This window comes from Accipiter gentilis, chromosome 32 (assembly GCF_929443795.1).
Source record: "Accipiter gentilis chromosome 32, bAccGen1.1, whole genome shotgun sequence".
NCBI lineage: Eukaryota > Metazoa > Chordata > Aves > Accipitriformes > Accipitridae > Astur > Astur gentilis.
In genome coordinates this window covers 11805879-11832982 of record NC_064911.1, presented here as the reverse complement: position 1 = coordinate 11832982, position 27104 = coordinate 11805879, and the positions used below count along the sequence as shown (strand labels likewise).

The following is a 27104-nucleotide window of genomic DNA, read 5'->3' as shown; positions in this document are numbered from 1 at the left end:
AGTCTGTGTGAGCTTTATTTGCACATTTTGATAAGGAAATTACAAGCCAGAGAAAAGATCTAGAACTTCATAACAGACTTTTAAAAATTCTGTCAATGTTCCTAACCTGACTGTATAGTTGACCATATGTTTAATGCACTTGTGCAGAGTGTGGCTTCTTGAAAGTTTCTGTGTATGTTATGTTTGCATAATTGCTGGGACTTTCACATAATCTCATGCTGGAGTATATCACCATATGTAAAGATTTGATGTTGAAATATCTGCAACGTAAAATACAGCAGAAAAAATAATTTATTTCCTGAGGGCAAAAATAACTTTATCTGGTTGGTTTATTTTCAGAGCTTTCCGTGGTAAACATATCACACTGGTAGTTCGTTTTCCAAACCAAGGCCGGCAGGTGGAAGATTTGGATATTTGGTCTCATACAAACGACACAATTGGCCAAGTACGGCGTTGTATTCTGAATCGTATTAAAGCTAATAGTGCTCACACAAAAGTAGAACTGTTCATTGGTGGTGAGCTGGTGGACCCTGCAGATGATAGAAAGTTAATTGGGCAGTTGAATCTCAAAGATAAAACGGTAAGTGTTACAAATTGAATATTTATGTCAATTCAGATGTCGCTTCCTTTTTGTAATTGCTTGAAGAATACCATGCATAGGATTGCTTACTCTTATGAGATAGTTCCATTCCTCCTCCTTGTATTATACCATTAACATTATATCAGATGCCTGTGTAGTAAAGAATCTTCATTTTTGCATAGTATTAAAACTATGATTGTGTTTTTCAGCTAATTACAGCTAAGCTTACACAGATAAATTCTAATATGCCCTCAAGTCCAGATAGTTCTTCTGACTCTTCAACTGGTTCTCCGGGCAACCATGGCAATCACTACAGCGATGGTCCAAATCCAGAAGTTGAAAGCTGTTTGCCTGGAGTGGTAAGCATATTCTGAAATGAACAGTTTAAAAGCATTTTTTCCCCTATACTTTGTCTTTAAATAATGAGTTTTATGGGAATTTTTTTATTTGCTTACTTTAAGATCATGTCACTGCATCCTCGATACATCTCTTTTCTTTGGCAAGTTGCAGATTTGGGCAGTAGCCTAAATATGCCACCTCTTCGAGATGGAGCACGTGTTCTTATGAAGCTCATGCCACCAGGTAAATCTTAATTTTATCCTGTTTTATCTTGTAATCCCCTGTATAATAATTTCTTGCCTGTTATATAAAAATGAAGATCGGGGAGTATTTTCCATTTTCTGGTATTTTTTGATACTGTAATTCATGACTGTTATCCTAATTAGAATTGTAAATACATTTCCCAAATAGTTATTTCTTGTCTGTCATGCAAAGTTGCTTACTTTGCAGTTGGTACTGGGGTTCAGTGCCACAGTGCAGTTCAGTGCAGTGAAGATGGGGAGAAGCATTGTATTTTTGACGTGGTTTTGTAGAGTTGCTTTAACAGGATCACTTTTCTACTGACGGAAATAATCATTGCAAAACACTTCATAGCCTGATCTTGTCTGTCAGTTACATTTTTTTGCAACTTTTCTGATAGACTTAAAATTTTTCATATTTATAATTGTAAATACTACTGCCTTGTTCTGGTGTAGTTTTGTTACAAAATGTTTATAAGTTGTGGTTTTATTGCAGATAACACTACAGTTGAGAAATTAAGAGCTATTTGTTTGGATCATGCAAAGCTTGGGGAAAGCAGCCTTAGTCCATCCCTTGATTCTCTATTCTTTGGTCCTTCTGCCTCACAAGTGCTGTATCTAACAGAGGTTTGTGATGCTTTGCCTGTTCTTTAAAAATCCTCAACTCTCTCTTTGGCAATCCTTTCTGTAACATTATGGAAGCCTAAGATCAAATTCTGGTTTGAAATTAATAATTGAAAATACCTAACAATTTACTGGAATAAGCTGGTGAATGGCCAATGCTGTCAAAGCATTGCTTAAGTGGTATTCCAACATAGTCTCATGTTCAATCATGTATATTCAAGCTAGTGCATTTCTGTTAGTTAATTCTGTATTTTGTTCTACAGGTAGTTTATGCCTTGTTAATGCCTGCCAGTGCACCTCTGGGAGAAGATGCCAGTGACTTCCAATACAACTTCTTAAAAAGTGGTGGTTTGCCTCTTGTATTGAGCATGCTGACTAGAAATAACTTCCTGCCAAATGCAGATATGGAAACTCGAAGGGGTGCCTACCTTAATGCTCTAAAAATAGCCAAATTATTGCTAACAGCAATTGGATACGGCCATGTTCGAGCAGTGGCAGAAGCTTGTCAGCCAGTTGTGGAAGGCACAAGTACAATTTCACCGGTAATATAAATCTTCCTTGCTGCAAATAGCAATGTACTCTGGTTTTTATGTTGTCTGCAGCAATATCTATCTACTCTCCATTGACAATCTCTCTGAGTGAGTTGCATGTCAAGAACTCACAGTACTTCCAGATAATGTTGTCTGATGATTCTAAAAAAAGAGATCAACTTACTAAACAAATCCTGTTTCTTTCTGACTGTAGAAAAGTTAGGTGTGAGATCCACTTGCTCTTTGTATGATTTTCAACGGTTTGCATGATTGTCAGTACAAGTAACTTTCCATTTTCAAATACATCTATCCCATAAATGCGAATTCTGATTCTTTTGGGCTGTTGAATCTGTTGAAGGATGTGCCTCTGAATTTCTTGAATCTCCTATTTATGATTAGAGCATACAACAACAGAACTGACGTTGAGCCATGCCTTCTTCTACACAAAAATAAGCCCTTGGCTTGTTAGATTCCTAATTTTGTCCGTTGCTTGTAGAAAATTCTTGCAGAGAATAGCTAAGTATATTGCAAAGTTACATGTTGATAGTTGAAAGGTGTCCTACCCTAAGATTTCTCAGAGTTGGAAAAAGACAGTGTAACACAGGTGTTCTGAACTGTGATCTCACGTGTCCATAGTAGTAGATTTTATGCATGTTCAGTATGGCCAGTTAGTTTTTCTCCATCTGGACAAATAGGTTGTGGGTCAAGATTTTCATTTTTGCCCTCTTCCTGTAGGTGTACAGCATAGAGCCTAAGAATTAAAATTTGCTGCTATCCTTGGACACTTGCTTGCAGGTGTTCCAGCTGGGTTTTTTTAATTTTCTTTGTGAGGTTCCATCCTGAATAGTTGCTGGAGCTATCAGCCTATACTCAATAATATATAGAGGGCCCCACTTCAGGGCACTTTCTTCCAGGATATTTACTAAGATCCATCTCTGAAGCAAAGTAGTACATTCCCCTTAAGTCTGAAAAATAAATACTTGTTTTCATTAGCTGCATGTGTTGGAAGATGCCAAATTCATCCTTTGTCAAGGAAATCAAAACTCTTGATGATTACAAAGAGGTGACGATCCCTTTTCATGTCTTATGTTAGAATATAATAGAAACATCTTAAAGCAAATGTTTGCCACCCTATCCTTTGCCTATTTAAAATGAATAAATTTTACTGCCCTGTTTTCTTATGACAAGTATTCAAAAGGCCATTTGGAACACAGATTGCAGTGGTTGAGTCTTGAAGTACTGTTTGGAACGAACAGTCTTGAAGTACTGTTTGGAAGAGATTTATGCTGACCACTTAGGAGGTGGTAATGTTTGTCCATGACTGCTGACATTCACTGTTTAGTGTTGCAAACATCTAACTTTAACTGATTTGTTGGAAAAAACACAGTTATTCTTGCTGTCATTGTGGTCTTGATACCTTTTATTGTTGCAGCACCAATAAGCTTACACCTTGGGATGGAGGTGAGATTTGTAAATACCTTTCATCTGTCTTATCTAAAGCACAAGTACCATAGCATAACTGTCTGTCTTGGCTTTCCATCAGTACTTAAGAGAATGAGGTAACCAAGATTATGTGTCTGCAGTCTTCCAGTTACTGGTCTGCTGCTGTCACTAGGACCTTTTACATTTTTATTTTCTTCCTTGCTTTCATAGAAAGTTGAATCAATAATGTTGTTAAACATAGTATTCTGGTACATAGATCCTGATTTGCCTCCATATATATTGTGTTTGTTCATACAGCCTGTTTCCAATAGCTAATTGTCTGTGTAAGCTCTGTTAGTCTTCAGTGGGAGTTCTGTAATTTTGCTCCCTGAGTCAAGTGTCTTAGTGAAGCTGACAAAGCAAAGGGATATGACCAGCACACTTCACAGTGTGTCTTTTGAGCAGCATTTGAGCCAAGTTTTTTTGATTAAATGGTACTGGAAAATGAAGAAACTTTTTGTACAAGAAGTTTTTAACTTGTAACCACGGCACACAGTCTATTCAAGCAAGTATGTCTATGAGAAGTAAACAACCATTTCAGATTTGAACTGTTGAAACTATGAAGCTCTGTCAGCCCGAGGAGAAGGAACTCTGTGCTCAAATCAATACAGAAAAGATCAAAACTTGTCTTGCTGCCATTTCTGTTGTGAAAGTATGATAAAGAACAGGAGAGAGAATTCAGAACAGAATTCTTCAATAGTGCTCTAAATCAAATGTTTAAAATGTACTTAACTATAACGTACACTGCAGCCATGTTCTGTGTGGACACTATCAGCTAATTCAGAGGGATATCCATTGCTTTAGCAAACCCTTTCTTTCCTACATCAACAGAAAGGGAAGGAGGCGTTGTAATTCTAAATACTCCGTTCACTTGAAATAATCTGATCAATAAACAAACCCCCAAACGGAAGTAGTTTTGAGCAAGTGCCTCTCCTCTTAACTACTTGTATGATCATACGCTGTAGCATACAGTGTCTTCAGATGTGATGGTATCTATTTGAAAATGTGGGGGCTTATTTTTCTTGATGTTTGCAGTTTCTGTAAGTAGTTTTCCTTCCAAGTTCTTACCTACTTCTACTATACTTTTCCAGGTAACTTTAGATTTTCATATCTTCTTCTTCTCTTTTTTCCATGTAAAAATAAGTGTAAGAAATACTTTCTTACAGATAAACCAGGCTACACATGACCAGGCAGTGGTGCTACAAAATGCCCTACAAAACATTCCTAATCCAACTTCAGAATGCATGCTAAGAAATGTAGCAATACGTCTTGCACAACAAATATCTGATGAGGTTAGTGAATTCCTTTCTGTGTCACCTTTTTTTCCTGTTGGTTTGTGTTTTGTTTTTTTGTTTTTTTTTTTTTAATCTTTAAATTTACTGCTTTGCAAGACATGGATTTTCCTTCTAAAATGTCATGGAACATTTTAGGTAATGTTCATATGGTTCACAACCTGTTAACTAATTGAAAGTATGCAATGAATTGTTTCCATATGCAATTATGAAATTAAGTGTCTAATAGCATGAAGAGGCTTAAGTGAACTAGGCAGGTTCTGTACAAGCTCTTTAATGGATTTTGAATGTTGTTACACTTGGATCAGAACTTCAGGAATTTGACATAATAGATTTAAAGAAATTAATGGGTATTTTGAAAACATTTTTGTGATACTTTTTTTTTTTTGGTCTTTTATGTTTTGTTTTTTGAGTAACATTCTCTTCCTGAAGAGAAACACAGAAAAGGGGAGTTTTTAAAATTTGAGCATGATTTTTAAATCCTGAAAGATAAGTCTCAAATTCTTGCCAGTGTATCTTTATATATTGAAAATGCATTAATGATACAAGTGAGAAATTGGATGTTGGAGCTTGGTAGGGTTAAACAATGTGCTTTGCAAATATAAGTCTTATCTGTATAGTATGACCAAACATCATTTGGATTTGGAATTATGAGTCATGTTACTGAATACATTAGTGAAATCTCCTGAATTAAGCAGAAGTTAAAATTGGAACCACTGCAACTTCCTCTTCCATGGTGAATCGGGATCCCTCAGTTTCCGGTGTGAAAGCAGTGAATATTGGTTTTCTGTACTGTATAGGATCCCTGCAAAGCTATCTCCAAACATTTCTGAGCTATCTAAATAAAAGTAGTCTCGTATTATCATCTTAATGTTGAAGAATACACTAGTTCTTCTGAACAAAGAGCCGTGTCTAAAGAAAGCACAATGTACTAGACTGGAAGACTGAACCATCTGCCTTCCATTAGTGGTGGTGTTGCATCCATAGGTGATGGTATGTGTAAACTTAGCCACTTGAACTCTGATTTAATTAAATTCCTTCCACAGAAGAAATGTCTTTTGAGGTGAGTTATGAAGAAAGGTTTTCAATTGTGCCATTGTCCTTTTTGGAGGATTTCTAATAATATTTTTTTCTTTGACCAGGCACATCAAAGCAAACAAAATCTGAATTTCTTTAACAATATTGCTGTTAAAGTATTGTCTATAATTTTCTGAAATTATGAAAACTGCTGTAGATCTAAATTTCATATGTATTGTAGTTTGCCTTTGAAAGATTTTTTTTTTCCTTTTAATATTTTGATGGTCAAAGACTCTTTTCACATGACCTCACAATTTAAAAAAAATATAAATCTGATGTGGTTTTCATAGGCCAGACAGAAGACTACAGCATGGAAAGAAATCTTTCACCTTTTAAAAAAATGTTGATACTTCAGGATTTTAAAACTACAATGAGATAAAAAAAAAAAAAAAAAGATGTTTTTATGTATGACAGTTTTTTCTTGTGGTGCTGTTACTGTAAGGTTGCTTTGCTTGTGACAAAAGTGAAATACCTATTATTTTTCTTGTAATTATTGTTAATGTCTGTATCAGTAGCAAGAATGCACATTGTTCAGCTTTCCTGATGCAGCTAGCTTATTAGTTAAGCTGCTTAAAGTCTCTTTTTTTTTTATTAAGTCTGAGCATTAGAAAAATGAAATTTGAAATTTTTGAGAACTTTCTACCATCTACTTTTAAAGATTGCCTATTTTTTGGACAGTTCTACTTTGAATGTAGACTCCAGATAGGTCCAGGGTTTTTTTTTTTGAAAGTTGATGCAAACTGTAAATAATGGCAGTTGTAGTATGTTTTGTAATGTATGTATATCAGTAGAAATTATTGGATGTTAACTCAGTTCATGCCCAAAATACTGAAGAGTGATTCCGCATTCATAAGATTATATGATTCATAAGATGCATGATCTATGTTCTTACTGATTTTAAACCCTTTATATATTAATCACATACTTGATAAGCATTAGTTTGTCTAGCTAGCTATCAGCTAGCACAACAAATATCATGGTGGGGACAAACCCTAAAGTAACTTCAGCCTCTTATATTACTTAAGAGGCTAGCTGACTTTGAGATGCATGCTTAGTGGTTTGTTGTTTTCTTACCCCAAATCAAGAATGTTTTAGTATTCAAGTTGGTAGTTTCTGCTAAATCTTACTCAGAATCAAATAGTTGCTGGTTATTTGTCAAAAATGCTCACTTTCTTGTAATTCCTGGTACTTGTAGCATTATGATTTAAGATTCTGTAATGCTGTTTTCTATTAAAAAATGACATATTATGTAAGTGAAATACAAATGCTTTGCAAGATAGGTCTTTTTTTTTTCTGTTTAGGAAAAAATTCTTTGTTAAATTTTAAAATTTTAAATTTTAAACTTTCTATGAAATACATTTGTGAGAGTTTAGAATCCATTGTAATGTTATTTGCAACTGTGTTTTAATGTTGCTTTGGTTTATTTCTCTTTTCAGGCTTCAAAATACATCCCTGATATCTGTGTTATTAGGGCAGTACAAAAAATTGTTTGGGCATCAGGTTGTGGGTCAGTTCAGCTGGTTTTCAGCTCAAATGAAGAAATTAGTAAAATCTATGAAAAGGTAAGAATTCCTAAGCAACTTCTTTTGTATATAACTGTTCCTTTGTTTACAAAAGGGACAGTGTCAACTGGGTCAGGCTTAGAGTGTAACGAGCTTTTAGGTAGGTTTCTTGGTGATCATGTATTTGGAGTCTAGTATACGTCAGTTGTCATACCAGAGTTTAATTTTCTATTTCACATTCCTTTTCTCATTAACTACTTAATTGTAACTCGAATCTGGTGTCAGTTCAAAAATGCACTAGTTCTGTAAGTTGCTGTAACATGTTTTCAGCCCAATTAAATTCTGTATCTAAATAAGGAATAAGCATTTCTTGCTATGCTAGTTTTTCTCATCTTCAAACTTAAAAGGTCTATTCTACAGAAGTTGATTAAAAGCATATGTGCAGTCTAGAATGAGAAACAAGAGCTAATTGATCTGAAATTAGCACTGAAGCACTGGTAATTCTGTATGGCTTTTTTCTTTTATTATGTAGATATGTAAAACATCTTCATGGTTTCATGTGTAGTTTACAAAAATAGTTTGGAGTTGGGCATTACGTATTAGTATGTTATCACAGACCTTGTGTTCAGCGAATGTTGCTTACAGTTATAGGAAATAGTAACCTGTATTTTGGCAGTGATTTAAAAAAAATATTTTTTTGTTGTCTAAACATCTTCTCTTGTTCATCTTACAAAATCAAGTTTAGTACTCATCAATACTTGCCTGAGAGTAAAAGGGAAAAGATGATGTAGGGAGGTTTTATTCTTAGTGTATTAGCTGTTGTGCTTAAACGATCAATTAGAGGAAGAATATTTACTTCAGCAAAATGCAACACCTCTTGATTTAGCTTATGTAGTGATATAATGGCATCTGCTTCTATTGCTATGAGAATGACTTCTTTGGAATAAGTTGGGGGTTTTTTGGTTGGTGTTTTTTTGTTGTTGTTGTTTTAGGGTTTTTGTTGTTGTTTTTGAGGTGATAAAATAGTGTATAAAATGTGGTTTAGTTAGCATGCTAGTCCAGGCACATGAAGATGTGCTCTTATCTATACATTAGATGTTTTATGAGCGGTAGTGCACTAGAGAAAATACAGCTAAAGGCGAATATACCTCAGTGTATTTTCCTGATATTTTTGTGGGTGAAAATTGTACAGTTTTCTGTAAAAATACCTTCAAATAACCGAAGTGTTAAAATAGGTGAAATTGAAGCTGTGCATTATCAGTCATCCTTCACAGGTGGGTTTGTTGGGGGGGAGGTGATGGTGGTGGTGTGGTTTTTGGTTGGGGGTTTTTTGTTTGTTTGTTTTAATTATTGATATTTACATGGAAAGTTGTAATAAATGGCAGCTGCATTTGGTTTATGCTAGGGAAAAGGGAAATAAATGTTGAAGGGAAAAATTGGAGACGAAAAAGAGGAAGAAATTGCAGAAGTGCTAAGAAGGGGGAATAAAGTACACTTTGTTAAAATAACATTAAGAGAGGAAGGTGTCGCAGAAATAGAGGAGTGCTATGCAAGAAAAGACACATTCTTAATTTAAGAGAATTGCATTTGGTTATACAAGAGAGGAAGTAACTCCTATGGTAGTTTTATAAAGATTGAATATACTAGTGACTGGCAAACACTGGCTTAGAGAAAAAAGTATTTTAAGAAAAATGTTCTCTGTTTTCTTAGTTGACCACTAAACATTAGATTCTCATCTCATAGGTTATAGGAGCATTTTGCTAAGTCTGTGAGGTAGAAATTTGTCATTAAATGTTATTTTAAGGACAAGAGCGGACTGATTTTTGCGGAATCAGGAATGACATCTCAGGATTCCTAAAAACATCAAAGGCAACTATGGTAAATGTATCTTTAAGAGGCACTTCAGAGTAGTCCCATCAAGTATGACTTCTGAAAGAATGTTTTGAGCACTTAAAGAAGCTTCTGAACTTAACTAATGAATTCAATTAAACTTCAAAGTCAAGATAAATTATTTTGAGCATAACTTTTATGGAGTCTTTTCTGCCTCCTGCCTCAAAATTCTGGTATGGGAGTCCTCTCAGTGGTTGAAGAAGACTGTGTGCAACTTTCAGTGGTGTCAAACCATCATTTCCTTATTAGCTCAGAGAAGGCCCATACCCACCTCAAATACTGCAACTAGCTGCTTGTACAGATCCGTCAGCTCTTGGTGCCCGAGTATAGGGAAGTACTTCATGGAGTGTAAAATGAACTTTGCCTTTCTACTAGATGCCGGCAGCCATGCAGAAATAAATTTCTTTTCTAAACAGGGCTTCAGTGCAGAGTTAGGTGCAGTCCTGAACTTGTTGGAAGCATTCTGCTTTTACTTTCATATCTGGAGATGTGTCAGAATTACCACATCCTCCTGCTGCAGTGGTAGTGACTGCCTGTGATTTTTAGCTTTTGTGCAAAGACAAAATAGTGTCTGTTGCCAGACTGAGACATGCTTTGCCCTCTTCTGCTGCTGTTCAGTTATCTTTTCTGCATTGTAATCCCTTCTTTCTGCCTACTTAATCTTGATACCTTTCCATATATAAAACAAATAGTTATTTTAAGCCTCTAGTTGATGTTGCTAACCTGCAGCCATGATTACTGATGAATTAAGATTGAAACCTGCTCACATTCAGTTTTTTCAGAACTTCTTCAAGCTAATTAATTTTGGCTTAGATGGAGGAGAGGGCTTGCTTTTATTCTAAAAGTATTTATTTTGGAAAAATGTACCAAAATCAACTCACTTGATTCAAATGTTTGATTAAAAGAGTAACCTATATACCAATTAGAAACATTATTTTTATTTCCTATTTCAAAAATCACCACAGCAACTACATTTGAAATTTGGTTTAGCTTTTTCATGTTTCTGAAAAATAGTGAAGTGCTGAATAAATGCTAGCAGTATTGAGAAGCTTTTGGTTGAATAGGTTGTGCATATCACAGCTTTGTAAAACTGGACTTCTTGATGAATTATACAGCACTATAGCCTTTCTCTGTTTAAATAGTAACTGTTTCTAAAGCTTCAGACTCCAGGTTCTGAGTAGTAAAGAAGAACATCTTATTCAAAAAATTGAAAAAAATGCAAGTAAACAAAACCTAAATACAAACCAACAATCCCCCCCCAACAATACTAACTCGTGTAACTTTTGCCTACAAGCTTCCTATTTAACTTCTGGCTCCTTAAGTTCATGCTTGGAATCCTCCTTTGAGAAGCACAGTACTGGAAGTTTAGGTCATCCCTCACAGTGCTTTGAATCACAGCGGAGTGCATAAAATACTTGGCACTGATAATCACTTACAAACACAAACCACAAATTTGTATACTATTTAGTGTATATACCTTGGAGCCACTTGGGTTTCTTGGGATTTTTTTCTTTACCCACTTTGTGCTATCTTGTTTATTTTTACAGACAAATGCAGGAAATGAACCAGACATGGAAGACGAACAAGTTTGCTGTGAAGCATTGGAGGTGATGACCCTGTGTTTTGCTTTGATTCCAACGGCACTGGATGCGCTTAGTAAAGAAAAGGCATGGCAGACCTTTATCATTGATTTACTATTGCACTGTCACAGCAAGTAAGTTCTGATGGTTTTGTGTTGTGGTTTTTTTTAATCACATATGTTATTTTACAAGTCAAAATGAATATAAAGCCTAAATGCAAAGCAGTGACTGCTTATATAAGTGACTTTCCACCCTCCCCACCCCTCGTGGTTGTCTTAATTTATTGTTTAGTAATATAAATGTGTAATTTGGATATCTATCCTAAAGTGGTAGCTGTATCAGTCCCATCTGCTTTGTACTCGTAAGGAGGATATTGTCAAGCCAGATGGATGCCTGATAATGTGCTACTGATGGCTTTAGAACAACTTATTTAGAATAAAATAATAGGTACTTTATGTTTTTCAGAAATTATGTGAATACTTGCTACATTAGAATGTGTAAGTGACTTAGGTATAGAAGAACTTTCCTATACTTTTTCTGGTAAGTAAAGACAAGATACAGTACTAGCAGTTTGAGGAGAGGGGGAAATTAAGATTTAATCCTCTGGTTTTCTTGCATTGGAGTGGTACATTTGTGACTCTTCATGTGACTCGCATGTTTACATAGAGCTGTCACCTGGTGCAGTAGCAGTGTCTTGGAAGAACTGTTAGCACTGTTGGGGGACAGATGGACAGGGAAAACCAGCAGGAGCTGCTGAGAGCATTGTGGTTCAGTTGCTCTGCAGTCCTGCCATAGAGTTCAGGGATCTCTTGTTATCTCCAAGCTATTCCTACAGATCTCCTTAGACAGCATCTGCACAACACAGCATCTGTATGATGCGCGTCTTGTGACTTTTAGCCCATCTGAAATTACTATGTGAAGTATTGGGGTGTGTATTTTTAGAAGCCATCCAGGTGGAAAGTTTTTGTATGTTGGTATTAAACTTAGTTACCAGTGCTTTGAACTGTTACTAAAGATTTAATTATAGTTTTGTAAGATATCTCTGCTGCTGTTTCATGAATATTTTAACTTTTCTTTGAGAAAGGACAGGGATCAGAAATTAGTGAAGTTGTCTAAGCTTTTCAGTACATTTTAAATGGAGTCAGGTTATGGCGCGCTCAGATGAATGGAGTCAGAATTTCAGCACCATGTTTTGGGGGTTTTTTACTGTTCTAGACAAAACAGGTTTAAAAGTCTCATGTTCAGGAATATTCACCATAAAAAAAAGCATCAGTAGTATCATCAGAGTATCTCTTTACAATGTATTTGCACACATCGGTGAAACTGGAGTGTTACTATCAGAATCCCACAAGCTTTATTAGTTTGCAACCTGTGGTATAGAATGTTGAATTTTCAGCTTCACTGAAGCTTGTTATTATCACTTAAGTTACAGAAGTTTAACAAAACATGCTGACAAATGTATGTTGTAATTTTACACATTAAATGAAACAAGCTGTCTTTTACTATTTTTGGTAACTTTCAAGGCTGGTAAGTAAGAAATCACTAAATTTTATTTTTAAAACTGTCAGCAGTTGATACCAAGTTACTATTTTGTAAGTGTATGTTGGCCACATGTCAAATTTGGAGTACCAGTACAGCTGAATAGCATGGGCTAGTGTCAGTGCTGCCCCATCCTTTGATTTTTGATGTGTGTCCGAATATTTATCAGATTTATGGCTTTTTTACATGATTTTAATTGTACAACTGCAAGTAATGGGTGATAATTTTTATAATTAATTTCACTGTAGTTATCTGACTTTCTGGCATTGTATTTGGAATTTAAGTGACATTTCTCAAGTGTTTACCAGCATTTGTTTATATTTCAGTTAGTGTTTGGTAAAAATACTTGTTACTGCTCTTTCAGTCTTTGAAAACTGCAAATACTCTTTGGGAGGATTTTTCTGTTGTTTTCTGTTTGGGAGGATGTTTCCTTAAGGAAGTGAACTATTGGTTCAAATCAGAAATGTCTAAATCTATAAGTCAGTTTAGTCTCTGAATTTCATTGTGCAGGTTCCATCCAACACAGCTTGTGATGGAGGTAGAACGTCTTTTTAGCAAAACCTACAGTCTTGATTTACAGATGGGAATATCTGTCACAGTTTTGCCAGTCTCTTCCAATGGTTACTCTTCTTGCTGATTTGAGCTTTGTTGACTGAATTTGAATCCCAACTATTTCGTATTGTTATGCCTAGTGAATAGTTGACTACTGTACTTTTCTTCCTAAAATATTGGAAGAAACTAGATGTGTTCCCAAGCTGGGGCTTCTCATTTCACATGTTTTGTTGGCATGTCAGCCCAAGTCTGAACAGCAGTGGCTTAATTCCCCAGGTACGTTAGCTTTTTGCCCTTTAAAAATAAGAGTAGTATTAATAGATGGGGTTTGGTTTTTTGGTCAGAGGGGATAAAATTTTTAAGGGCTTCTCTTATCCAAGTGAACTGGTGCTTAGCTCCTTATGTCTGCTTTATTTATCCACCTGATACCGTCAGTACAACAAGCTAACCATTGGGCTCTTTTCTCTCATATGCTTATAAAACTTCTGATATATATGATAATCTCACTTAGAATGCCACTGTTCATTATTACATCGTAGTTAGAATAGCATAAACATGAGTAGAAATGGAAGACTGCTTTGAAAATGAAGACGAAGTTGAACTAAGCTAAAAAAAAAGTTCCTCTTTTGAATTAATGTGGAAACAAGTTAGTATTTGCAGTGCAGAGAAAGCTTAGCAAATACCAGACAGAATTCTGAATATCCTTCCAGTTTCAACTATTGTTCTCTAATCTCCTACCCTCAATCAGAGAACAATGTGAGCAAAAATACGCATGTGAGAAAATGGTTTTGGTGCACCATAAAAGACAAGGAAGATGATCAAGTTCAGATCTCACAAATATGATCTTTCTGGAAAAGATCAGATGGATTGTTGGGGTTTGTTTCTTTCAGGGGTTGAGAATGTATAGAACTTCTGCTGTTTCCTCATAGCATAACCATGCTACCTATAAATTGAGAAACAGAATGCAAAATGTTTAATACTAAATACTAGAGCAGTTCTTACTCTCCAAGGTAATTGATTTTATAGTGGTGACCCCTGAATACAAGACTGGCTTAGTCAACAGTATATAGCTGAACAGTTAGTCCTAAATGATCCTGGAACCCAGAAGTATTCTGCTGATGGCTGCAAAGTGTTTAGTGGTCATACATATGTGGCCCAAATAAATAAAATTTCTTACTGCTTCTGTAAAGCAGTGGCACTTACACCCATTGAAGAGGCTGACTTCTGTTAACTAAATAGAAATCTGTATCCTGGAGCTATCAATAGGAGGTGATTTAGGTTGCCTGCCTTAACGGAGGTGTTTGGCCTCCAGCTGTTTCACTGGGTGCGTGTGAGTTCATCATGCAATTCATGTCCTATCTGCTAGCTCTATGCTGTTGTCATGGTGTCTAACATGGCACTAGATGCCTATATTTAGGCAGCTGCATCCCTCCCATGGTTCCTTAAGAGCTCTTAAATTGTTATAGCCTCACAAAAATATACTACTTGTGTTCAAATACTGCATAGTCCTTAGAGACATAACAGTGTGATGTATGTGTTTCCTTGGTCACGTTTCTCACTTCTGGAAAATAGCACCTTTATCTAATTCTTCCTTTAAGTGCATGAACCTAAGGAGTGTCTATGTGATGTGTCCCAAGCAGCTGAAGGGTTGCATCTTAAAATAAATTTCTGTGAGAACTTTTATGAAAACATCAGCTCAGCGATCAGATCCCATAAAATGTCAGTTATTACTAAGACCAAAACAGTCTTCCTCCACCCCATGGTCTTCTGCAACTCAAAGCAATGCAGTAGAACTTGCAAAGATCAGAGAAGAGTGACAAGGGAGATCAAAGCTCTGAAATTACTTCCATCTGAGGAACAGCTGAATAGCTTGGGGCACTTCGTATTGGAGAAGAGATAAATGGTGGGAGGAGAATACCACAGAGACCTTTAAAATCAGAAGTAGCAAAGAGAGAATAAATAGAGAAGAGTGTTTCTTTGTGTAAGAACTTCTTGAGCATAACATTTAAGCAGTGTAAACCTTTGGTTTGGAAATAGTTTGAGGGGTTCTTTCATGAATTTGTCCAGTGAGGGCTATGAAATACTGCTTTTGGTAGTCTTCCTGAACCACAAATTGTTAGAAGCTGAGAGAACGTTCTGGAGAAGTGTCACTGCATGCTTCCCTCTTCTTCTGTACTTTCCTAGATGTATACCAGAGACGGGGTGCTCAGCTAGGTGCATCTTCGCTCTGACCTCATGGTCATTCTTGTGTCTCTTTTCGAAGCACAGTTATTCACACATGAAAGAACTCTGAAGGAAACGGGATTCTTTCGTATGCTTTCCACAGTGACCTCATGGGCAGAAAACAATGACAGCCACACCAAAAAGACACTGTAAAATTCAGTTTCTTGTATGTTGAGATACTTTCATAAAGCACAGCATTCATTTGTATTCTCCCCCACCCAAGCAGAGTTGTTTCTAACAGTTTTTACAAGATACAGTGCTTAGACAATTAATCTTACAACTTAAAAGAATAGGGTTTGCCTTAATTTATTTTTTTGTCCTTAAGCTTATCCATTCCCATATTATTCCAGTGGTTAGTTTAAGTTCTTAGATGGAAAATTTCCTTTACTTCTTGCCACTTGAATTTTCAGGGGATCATCTTTTCTCATTTCTTACTAATGATAAATTTTGATCACTTCATAGATGCTCAGCAAACTGCTGTAGTGATACATAAGAGCAGTTTTACTAGGGTGGTTCTACTTTGTCTTTCAGGCACAACTGGTGCTTGATTAGAAAAAAAAGAAAAAATTATTCAGGGTTGCAAATTGCTTGTTGTGTTATCCAGTATTTGCTGGCAGTTGCAAAGGTTTAGTGGTTAGATGCTGATAAGTTTCTTTTTCTTTTACCTTTAAATATTTGATTTGTGGAACAGGTTTTGTAATAGTAATTCATGTGTCTAAAATTTCACTGCAAGGAGAAACAGTATAATGGGTAGTGAATAATTAAAGTATTCCCATTTCTTACATTATGTGCAGTTTTAGAAAATGGCATTAAGCAGATAAGCACAAATTTAATTTTTTTTTTTTAATGTCCTGTTTGGATAGGGAGATTGAATTTAATGTTTCTATTAAATTATTTCCAGAACTGTTCGTCAGATGGCACAGGAGCAATTCTTTTTAATGGCTACCAGGTGTTGCATGGGACAGAGACCTCTCCTTTTCTTCATTACCCTGCTGTTTACTGTTCTAGGGGTAAGTTTTTAGTGGTAAAGGCTTCAGTACAATGTGAATTTCTGTAAAAAGTAGTAAGACAAAATATCTGCAAGAAAAGGCAAATTGCTATTAATAACGGTCACCAAAATATAGATTCCTTTTGACCTACAAGCAAGCAGCACAGTTGATTTCCATTTTGAGTTAGATGAAGAGGAAAGGGACTTTTTTTGCATTTTCTGATAAGAACATGAACAATAAGCTTTAATATATGCATTTGGCCTTCAGTGAATGCTAACCCTCAAGTAAAAATCATTAGCAGATTAGATAGATACCTACAGTTATTGCCTTCTTTTACTGGGCCTGCCAGGGCTTTTCAATTCTGCGTGCTCATGGCTTTCTTGAACATTTGATCACTTCACTCTTTGGTTCCCATTCAGGTATAGAAATTGCTACTAAAATAGTCCAGAAGTCATTCATTAACAGCAAAATACAATTATAAATTTGTAAAGGGTTGAAAATTGCCTTACACTTCTTTTCTTTCATATTTACTGCCAGTTTTAGGGAAAATACGTTAGTGTTGTACTATAAGTAGAAGTCTTTGTGAATTCTATGTCATTTGTTTTTGTTTACATAGAGTACTGCAAGAGAGAGAGCTAAGCATTCTGGAGACTACTTCACTCTCTTAAGACATCTTCTTAACTATGCTTACAACAGTAATATTAATGTACCCAATGCTGAAGTTCTTCTCAATAATGAAATTGACTGGCTTAAGAGGATTAGGGTAAGTTTTAGGACCAATTTATTTCTGATAATCAGCTTTTTGCTGCTTTGTTGTGAAGTACAGTTTTAAGCTTGGTAGATGTATATTATTTAACTAAATTTCTCTGAAATGGCAGGATGAAGTAAAAAGAACAGGGGAAACGGGTGTTGAAGAAACTATCTTAGAGGGTCACCTTGGAGTAACAAAAGAGTTGTTAGCATTCCAGACACCTGAGAAGAAATACCATATTGGTTGTGAAAAAGGAGGAGCTAATCTCATTAAAGTAAGTTCAAGTTTTTTGACCTATGGAGTTTCTTGATTATTTTTTTTTTTTTTAAACTATAAATAGATAAAAAGAAGCTTCATTCACATCTTGTGGTCTGTAACTGTAAAAGGTCCCAATTTAACTCTCTGACAAGGGCTTCTAATTGGAGTTTAATGTTTTCTTTAAAACTAATTTTTAGAAAAAATTACACATTTCATTCATAAGAGTACTTAACATTTTCGTTCTTCAGAACTGCTGTGTATGGAGTTGCTGTGACATTGTAAGCTGTTATTCCAAGACTCGGCAAACATCACACAAGGATAGTGAGCTTAGATACAGGATAGTCCTGTACAGGACTGCTTTCATTACTCCTGTATTGTCTTTTCTCCACATGTTCTTAATTAGTGTTGTTAATGTTTATGGGGGGTTTGAACAAATGCATGACATCTGAGCGTGTCTTTAATCAGATGTGTTTTCTTTGTACCTCTGATATCATACCATAGGAATATTGGGTTTCTTAGCACTAAAAGATAAAGAGCTTTGTAGATAATACTGGTTTGGCAAAAGAAAATTTTTACCAATCAAGAATAATACAGATTTATTTTTAAATTGAGGGGGGTGGGTTTGCAGGGAGCCACTTTAGAACGGAGTTACTTTGTTCTAAATTTAGAAGCTTGTTGTGGTGTTGCTCTCAATTTTAGCTCTTGGGTTTTTGAAGTACTCCTCTGGTTCTCAGGCATTCATTTGTGTAATATCTCTTATTCTGTTATAAAATAGTACGCATTTCTGTGGTAATAGGTGATTTATTTTCTTTTTTTGTTGTTGTTTTTTGTTTGTTTTACAGGAGTTGATAGATGATTTCATCTTTCCGGCATCCAATGTTTATCTACAATACATGAGAAATGGAGAATTGCCTGCTGAGCAGGCCATACCAGTCTGTAGTTCACCAGCTACTATTAATGCTGGCTTTGAGCTACTAGTTGCACTAGCAGTTGGATGTGTGCGAAATCTCAAACAGATAGTAGACACCTTGACTGAAATGTATTACATAGGTACAGCAATCACTAGTATGTAATATTTTTAATTATCTATTTTCTACTTTTTGATGTATATATTACACACAGGTTTTGTTTATATTATCAACTAAACTAGATGCTGAGTTTTTTCGGTTGTGGTTTGTTTGTGGCTGCTTTTAATGTTGCAAAATGAGTCTGTCAAAATCTGGAAAAGTTTGTCCGTGTAGCCTTTATCTGTTGTTCTTTATGCAGTAAATGTACTGATTTGCATTACATGGTTGCATCCAAGTTCCAGCCCCAGTCACTTACACAGTCTGACCCTTCCTACCCTGATCTCTGGCTACTCCCCTTTGTTCATACCAGCTCCCAGGAACCTCATTCTGTCTGTATCTTCTACTTTTGTCTCATTGTTTCAGGCTCTGCCTAACCAATCCCAGAACCTCACCAGGTATCTTCGGCTTAGTTTTAGTGCCAGTCTCTTGGTTGCGCACCTAATTTGTCGTTATTGTCTGCACACAGACACAGGTCCACTGTCCTCTTTCCCTTTTTAGTTCTGTACTCATTCTCTGCTTGTCGTATCCTTCCTCAAATGTTTGTTTTCAGTTTTGGCTTTGTCTTAGCACAGCTCTGCACTTAATTTCTCCTCTTCACTGGAGAAAGATTATAGCAATTGCAGAATGTACAAAAACTTGCAAATGTTAGTGTTTCAAAAACTGGCAGTCAAATGAAACTTGGGCTAATTTTCACAAGGATGCTAAAAGGCTCATACTTAACACAGATTTTGTTATTGATAAAAAACACGTTAAGACTTTCTTAAAAATGAACAAACAGGAACATCTTTTCTGCAGCCCTAAATGGGATAGCTAAACCATTTGGGCTGTAATGTTAACAGGAAAAGGGGGGGGGACAGGGACGGGGACGGGACTGTGGTCGGACAGACCAAAAAAAACAAACTAAGCAAACACAAGCTCCTATGGGAAGAAAGGCTGGGAGAGTAGGGGTTGTTCAGCCTGGAGAAGAGGTCTCTGGGGGGACCTTACTGCAGCCTTTAAATACTTAAAGGGGGCTTGTAAGAAAGATGGAGACAGGCTTTTTATCAGGGCCTGTAGTGACAGGACAAGGGGCAATGATTTTTAAACTGAAAGAGGGTAGATTTAGATAGGACATAAGGAAGAAATTCTTTACGTTAAGGGTGGTGAGACACTGCAACAGGTTGCCCATAGAACTTGTGGACATCCCACTGTTGGAAGTGTTCGAGATCAGGTTGGATGGGGCTTTGAGCAACCTGATCCAGTGAAAGGTGTCCGTGCCCATGGCAGGGAGCTTGGACTAAATGATCTTTAAAGGTTTCTTCCAGCCCAAACCATTCTGTGTTTTAACAGCATGTTTAAACTAGTAGAGTTTAGCAAAACTAAGCGACTGGAAATAGTATCCCATAGTGGAATTGTCCACTACCTCTCACAATGGCAGCGCTGCTTGCCCAGTTGTTGGTATCAGTGAGTCATTTGAGGTTTTAATCTCTTCCTGTTTGGTTCCATCTCAAATGAACAAATGAAAATGGTGGCTTTGTGGTTCCCTCCCCCCACCTCATCCTTTTTTCTTCACCCTTTTCTATTGGGAAGTAGTGTATTTCTTATCACCTCACCATTAGAAGGATTTTATGGCATTTCCTTCCACTCAAGTATTTGATAAGCACGATAGAACACCAGATCTCTATGGTATGTCAGACAGAAGAGAGAACACATGTATGAACTGTGCATGCTGTGTGTTTCATATACCAAGTAAAGCTTGCTTGTAAACATGCATGCTCTTACTTTCTTTTACATCAGAATTTTTTGTTAAAACTACAGAACAACAGGTTAGCATAGGAAACCTGTGGTCGTAAAAGTACTCTGAAGAGTTGTGAGAGGCCTGAGGGAGAAGACTCAGAAGAAGAAAATCTATCACAGGTTATATAGAAAGCATTATCTAAAACTGTTTCCCATCCTGGCAAGGAAAAGTGAGGCAAAAGTGAACTATTGTAATTTTAAAAGTATAAATCTGTGAAAGGCTTATAAGTTGGTTATATATTCTAGATTCATTCAGCTGAATTCTTCAGCTAAGAAACTTGCTGATATTGAGAGAAGACTTCTGTTTGATACATAAGCAGACTGATTTTTTTTTTTTGTCTGGCCACCTTTTTAGTTATGCAATAGAAGAAAATGGTATAACATTAAGATTACAGATGGAACTGTCGTTCATAGAAGTTGTGTTAATTTTAGCATTTAAGTTTTCTGGTGGAACATTTGTTTTATTAAACTGCAGTATGATACAAACTAATACTAATTTTATGCAACTGCCCTTTGTACTGCATTGATGGTCTAATTCTTTTATAACAAAATAGTTTCCTAATCACATTCTGCTATTTTTTTTTAGCTTGTGAAGCGCTTACAGAATGGGAATATCTACCACCAGTTGGGCCTCGACCACCAAAGGGATTTGTAGGACTAAAAAATGCTGGTGCCACTTGTTACATGAATTCTGTCATTCAGCAGCTGTACATGATTCCAGCCATCAGGAATGGGATTCTTGCAATTGAAGGCACAGGCAGTGATGTAGATGATGACATGTCTGGGGATGAAAAGCAGGACAATGAGGTAAATTTAATTATGTAGAACTTGCTTATCTTTAAAATAGAATTCTTTTTTATGAAAAGGTTATAACAAATTTAAGTTGCTAATCGCTTCGCTTTCCACTGTTAGCAGTGGAAAGCAAATAGCATAATATTTCTTACTTGAATAGGCTTGCTAACACAGAGGCAGTTCAGAACATCCAAGTAGCAGGGTTTGCAGACTTCCTCCTCGTGGATTTGTACATGAAAGCACTGTACACCACTTCTGCCACCAGAACTCTGTTAATGCATGCAAAGACATCTATTTCTTCAGATGAGAACATGAAACACCTTAGACTGTTAAATTAAACAAGGGATACAACTAGCTATGAGACAGCTACATATCAAAGTTAATTGCACAAATTTTCTTCTGCTTTTCAGAGCAATGTTGACCCACGAGATGATGTGTTTGGTTATCCACATCAGTATGAAGACAAACCAGCACTGAGTAAAACAGAAGATAGAAAAGAATACAATATTGGAGTTCTGAGGCATCTCCAAGTAATTTTTGGTCATCTAGCAGCTTCCAGACTACAGTACTATGTACCAAGAGGGTTTTGGAAACAATTCAGGTAAATAGAAAATTTAGTATTGATGTCTGTTCACTGGACCACTGAAATGCAACAAAACTAATCGTAGTAGAAGAAATGGTAGTGATGTAAATGTAAATTAGCAGAACTTCTGCAGCACTGTATCTGTTATCCTATCTTTTCACCATTCTGTAGAAGTCTGTTAATAAATCAAAGTTTAAAGCAAGATGGTTATTTTGAATTCTAGTAGTTCTTGACCTTGATATTGAGACTTCGAATTAAGTATGAAGTTATACACAAAAGCTTGGTTTTGCTTATCAGTAAGTGTGTCAGGGACAAAGTAACAGGTGGTATACTACATCACAAACCAATAAATAGTTCTTCTCAGTAAGAAGGAGAGATTAATAGCTTGAATAATATTTTTTTAGAAAATAAATTGTTGAAGAACAAAAAAAATATTTGACAAGAATGTGCTTCTGTTTTCAGACTTTGGGGTGAACCTGTAAATCTGCGTGAACAACATGATGCTTTAGAGTTTTTTAATTCGTTGGTGGACAGTTTAGATGAAGCTTTAAAAGCTTTGGGCCATCCAGCAATGTTAAGTAAAGTTTTAGGAGGGTCCTTTGCTGATCAGAAGATTTGTCAAGGATGCCCACATCGGTAAGTGTTTAAGATTCTTCTTTCTTACAGAAAAACAACCTGTGTTTGTATCCTTATAAAAGTGACTAAAGAGTTAAGAGTGGGGGTTTTGTGTGGTTTTGGTGGTAGTGGTTTTGTTTATGTTTTTTAAAGCTGATAGAATTTGCTACCTTGTTTTTTCTACAGCCTTAACATTAATTAGTCTTCAGGTGCCTTGAAATACTTGATTATTATTGCTTCTACTTAGCAGATTGTATGTGAAACATTCTGTATTGATCAGGGGAGGAAAAGATACAGCTTTTTAATGTTTAAAGTGAAAACAACTTAGGGACCGAATGCAATGTATAAAATTTTAAGATATGGCCAACAGCTGTTGCTGTCTTCCGTCTTCCATAGTGTGTGGATAGAGCAGACCCAGGTATGAATCTTTAATTCCAGTGAGTAAAACTCCATTCAGACTCATTATGTAAGCTGTAATTAGGGAGAATGGTGTAGAAAGTTTATCTTTTTCTTAAGATTTCTCGTGTAGTTTCAATTAACTTAAAATGTGAACATTGAAAATCAGCTTCATATAGGATATGTAAAAAAACACACATACCAAATCAGACTGAAAGTCTGTAGCCCACTGTCTTGATGATGGCGATCAATGACAAATGCTTAGTGAAGGAATAGAACTGGGCATCTTACAGTCGTACTTCTCTAGACTTTCTTCTATATTTGTTTTGACGTGATGATTAAAATTGTGTGCAAGATTCAAGACGGACTCGTTCTTTTTCAATGGTTGGCTTTTTTTATTGTGTTAAATTTTGTATCACTAACAGTTGGCCTTCTTACTGTTCACTACAGAAGAATCATGTGTGATTCTTAAACAGTATAGATCTCTCGGCACATTATCATTGCAAATTCTCTTGTGAAAGTTGACCATTTACTGTTATCCTTCAGTTAGCAATAAAAATAGAGCAAAAAACACTGATTACAAACTGACTTTATTGTGGTAATCTTTCAACTTCAGTTGAGCTCATGTGTGAATAGAAGAACTTTTAAGTGGAACATCTTAAGTTTCATGGGTTAAAATATGTGACCAGAAGTAAGTTGAAATATTGCAAGATAAAATGAAAGCACTGATTTTATTTTATATGCATGGGTAATTAAATGGAAGCTACAGATGTGAAGCAACGCGAGTTACCATTCATTCCTGATATTGTGTACTATCCTGAAGTATAACCTGTCTTTTTGGAACTCTACTGGATTTGCATAATTGTACTTCTTAATAAAAATGCTGCCCTGGTTGTAGTTCAGGGAGGACAAAAGTGATGATAAACTAAACTATTGGTTTGGGGTATGACAGATTAATAGCCTTTCTAAATTTGTAAGCTATTCAATAGATAAATGAGTATTACTGTTTTGGTTGAAGTGTTTCTAAATATTAATTTATGCACTGTTACAAAACCCTTTGTATGCTTGATTGCGTATCAGAGAAACAAGCCCTACAGAGTTATGGTGGAATAGGTGCTACTTATTTTAAAATGTATTCATCACTTCCTTATCTTCTAAAAAAATAAAATCGTTTCCAAGATGTCTTACTTGGTTGTCTCTCAAACATTGCTGGTTCATCATTAGGAATTTGTTTGAAGGTTATATCAGAACACAGTAAGTCAGAGCCAGTCATAAATATGCAAAGTAATTTTATGAAGACAGCTATTCAGGTTTTTTCACATAGAAAAATATAAAGGTTTGGTTTTTTTAAACCTGTTTTGAACTGTTGGCTTTATACAATATATACAACATACAATGATACAATACTTGTGTTTGTCAGTCTGATTCCTGACAGTAAAGGTCAGCAATGGAAAAACTACTCTACTTTGCTATCTGTGCTTCTCTACTAGCTTATGTTAGCCAAGAGTCTGTCACGCTACTTTAGCTGCTTTAAAAACAAGATGTGCTAAAAGATTTAACTTCCAGTGAACTTGAGACGTACAAGTCATTTCTACGATCTTCATAAAATAACTATAGTTAGTGCAGATCAAAAAATACAATGTGCAGATACTGTAATGTAATTATAGGAAGTCTGCAATAAAAAACAGTTCAGTTGTTTTTTTACTGCTCAACTCCTTTTGCAAGAAGTTGACATCAAATGCTGAATAAAACTTTTGCAATAAGGTGCTGTGTAACACCTGTAAAACATAAAAGTTGAACATGTTTCTTACCTTTTTCTCACATCTGTTGTGTTTATTGGTAGGTACGAATGCGAGGAATCCTTCACAACTCTGAATGTAGATATAAGAAATCACCAAAACCTTCTTGATTCTTTGGAACAGTACGTCAAAGGAGATTTATTGGAAGGTGCAAATGCATATCATTGTGAAAAATGCAACAAAAAGGTAATGATGCCTTATATATTGAATTTGTATACAACTGTGATGTTATAGCCATACTAAGTTCAGTCTTAGTTCATGCTCAGGGGAAAAAAGCTATCCTTTAATTACTGAACTTGATTGTTGTTAAGAGTATATGAATGGAAACTTTAAAGCTGATAACTGTTCATGTCCCTTTTTAGGTTGATACAGTGAAACGCTTGTTGATTAAGAAGTTGCCTCCAGTTCTTGCAATCCAGTTGAAACGATTTGATTATGACTGGGAAAGGGAATGTGCAATCAAGTTCAATGATTATTTTGAATTTCCACGAGAGCTGGACATGGAGCCTTACACGGTGGCAGGTGTAGCTAAATTGGAAGGAGATGATGTAAATCCTGAAAATCAGATAATACAAAATGAACAGTCTGAAAATGAACACTCTGGGAGCACAAAATATAGGCTTGTTGGTGTACTTGTACACAGTGGACAGGCCAGTGGTGGACATTATTACTCTTATATTATCCAGAGGAATGGTGGAGATGGTGAGAAAAATCGGTGGTATAAATTTGATGATGGAGATGTGACAGAGTGTAAAATGGATGATGATGAAGAAATGAAAAATCAGTGTTTTGGTGGAGAATACATGGGAGAAGTATTTGATCACATGATGAAGCGTATGTCCTACAGACGCCAGAAGAGGTGGTGGAATGCTTATATTCTTTTTTACGAACGTATGGACACAATAGACAAAGACAATGAACTAATAAAATATATTTCAGAACTCGCTATTACCACTAAACCCCATCAGATTAAAATGCCATCAGCCATTGAACGAAGTGTACGGAAGCAGAACGTGCAGTTCATGCATAATCGTATGCAGTACAGCCTAGAATATTTCCAGTTCATAAAGAAGTTGCTTACTTGTAATAGTGTCTACTTAAATCCTCCTCCAGGTTAGTATGTTAGTGCAATAATTATGGATTAATTTCTTGCAAGAAGAGTTTTGATTTGTGTTGTCAAGAATTTGTCTAGCCAGTGAAAATTCTGTGTATTCTGCTTTGAATACTCTGTCTTTCTGGACTTCTGCAGTTAAACATCTGTTGTTGAGTTGTTCATCAGTGATAACATGCCAGAATATTTAGCAAAAAATACTTTGATAAACTATCGACTATTATTCAGCTTATGTACTAAGTCATGTTAAAATACTTAAGTTTGTGGGCCATTCTGATGAAGACAGTTCTCAAAGGTAAGATGCTGAATTTCTAAAAATCAGACATACATTAGCCTCCAGGTACCTGTCTTAAAGCTTACATTTTCAAATGGTACATTATAGAAGCTAGAGGCTGTTTTGATCAAGTTTCTTGTTAAAATTGGAACACAAAATCAGACAAACTAGTAATCTGGAATCAGTTAAATTATTAAAAGTAAATTGTTTTTACTTTGTCTACATGTGAGTATTTTGATTTTTCTTTAGGACAAGATCATCTGTTGCCTGAAGCGGAAGAAATAACTATGATTAGTATTCAGCTTGCTGCTAGATTTCTCTTCACCACAGGATTTCATACAAAGAAAATAGTCCGTGGCCCTGCTAGTGATTGGTATCTTTGTCTTTTAACAACAATTACAGTTTTGGAAGTTTAATGTCTGTTAAAAGATCCAGTTATATACATATGACAATAGAAACTGTTATTGGTCTGTCCTATTTTCCCCTCTCCCCCAAATATGTGGTCAAGGTGCACATGAAAAGGGGGAAAAATTTGAGCAGAAAATAATGGGAAGAAACTGAGCCTTAAAACAGGCTGCTGAGCTGAACAGCTTCAAAATTCATTTTCAAACAGAGCTTAAATCTACCTCTTGTCTGTCTTTTAAAAAGAATAAAGGAGTAGAATCTATCGCTAGCACAAAACTAATAGGTTATGTGTTCTGACCAATTCAGAATGGTTTGTTCATGGTTTGAGTAGTTTTAAACAAAGCTCTTTTCAACCCATTTTTGTAGCTTGTATTTGTATTATCTTTCTGAAATATGTGTATATATAGTCTTTTAGACTGTTAGCAGAGTGGTTGATGTACATTTCTATGGGGCCTGTAATTCAAATCTGTAGTATAACAAACAGTACAATTTTATTCATAGCACCACAGCATTTGAGTCTTTAAGCTAGGTTATTCTGTGTTGTGGAGAGGACTGTGGGTTACTACTGGTAGAACTAGAGAGAAAAATCTAGTATTCATGATGACCAGTAGCTTACCAGCTACTAGTAAGTAGTTATGTAATACATGGCAAATATGTATCTCAAATTTTTCTCCAATAGCAACTTTCAGAGTAGCTAAGTTACTCCTGTTACTTTAAGAGATTAAGAGAAATTCAAATATTGCTGCAGGAAGGAGGACAGAGTAATACAAGACCCTCTCTGGAACAGATATTTTACTCCTTGGATTTTGGTTGTGGGTTTTTGGGGGTTTGTTTTTGGT

At 35.8% G+C, this 27104-nt stretch overlaps 1 protein-coding gene across 3 annotated transcripts in view; it reads left to right on the top strand.

Moving 5' to 3' along the window:
- USP9X (ubiquitin specific peptidase 9 X-linked) overlaps positions 1–27104 on the top strand; it is a 102903-nt gene that overhangs the window by 59732 nt on the left and 16067 nt on the right. For 2 of the 3 annotated variants that reach the window (XM_049834796.1, XM_049834797.1), the window contains 18 exons: positions 340–580; positions 790–939; positions 1042–1162; positions 1655–1785; positions 2046–2324; positions 4961–5086; positions 7600–7725; positions 11103–11269; positions 16351–16459; positions 17055–17201; positions 17317–17463; positions 18290–18512; positions 20877–21097; positions 21493–21683; positions 22128–22301; positions 24520–24661; positions 24838–25588; positions 26110–26233. In XM_049834796.1, coding sequence (XP_049690753.1) covers positions 340–580; positions 790–939; positions 1042–1162; positions 1655–1785; positions 2046–2324; positions 4961–5086; positions 7600–7725; positions 11103–11269; positions 16351–16459; positions 17055–17201; positions 17317–17463; positions 18290–18512; positions 20877–21097; positions 21493–21683; positions 22128–22301; positions 24520–24661; positions 24838–25588; positions 26110–26233 — 3570 coding nt within the window. The remainder of the gene's footprint in view (positions 1–339; positions 581–789; positions 940–1041; positions 1163–1654; positions 1786–2045; positions 2325–4960; positions 5087–7599; positions 7726–11102; positions 11270–16350; positions 16460–17054; positions 17202–17316; positions 17464–18289; positions 18513–20876; positions 21098–21492; positions 21684–22127; positions 22302–24519; positions 24662–24837; positions 25589–26109; positions 26234–27104) is intronic. The other variant, XM_049834798.1, reaches the window with a different exon arrangement.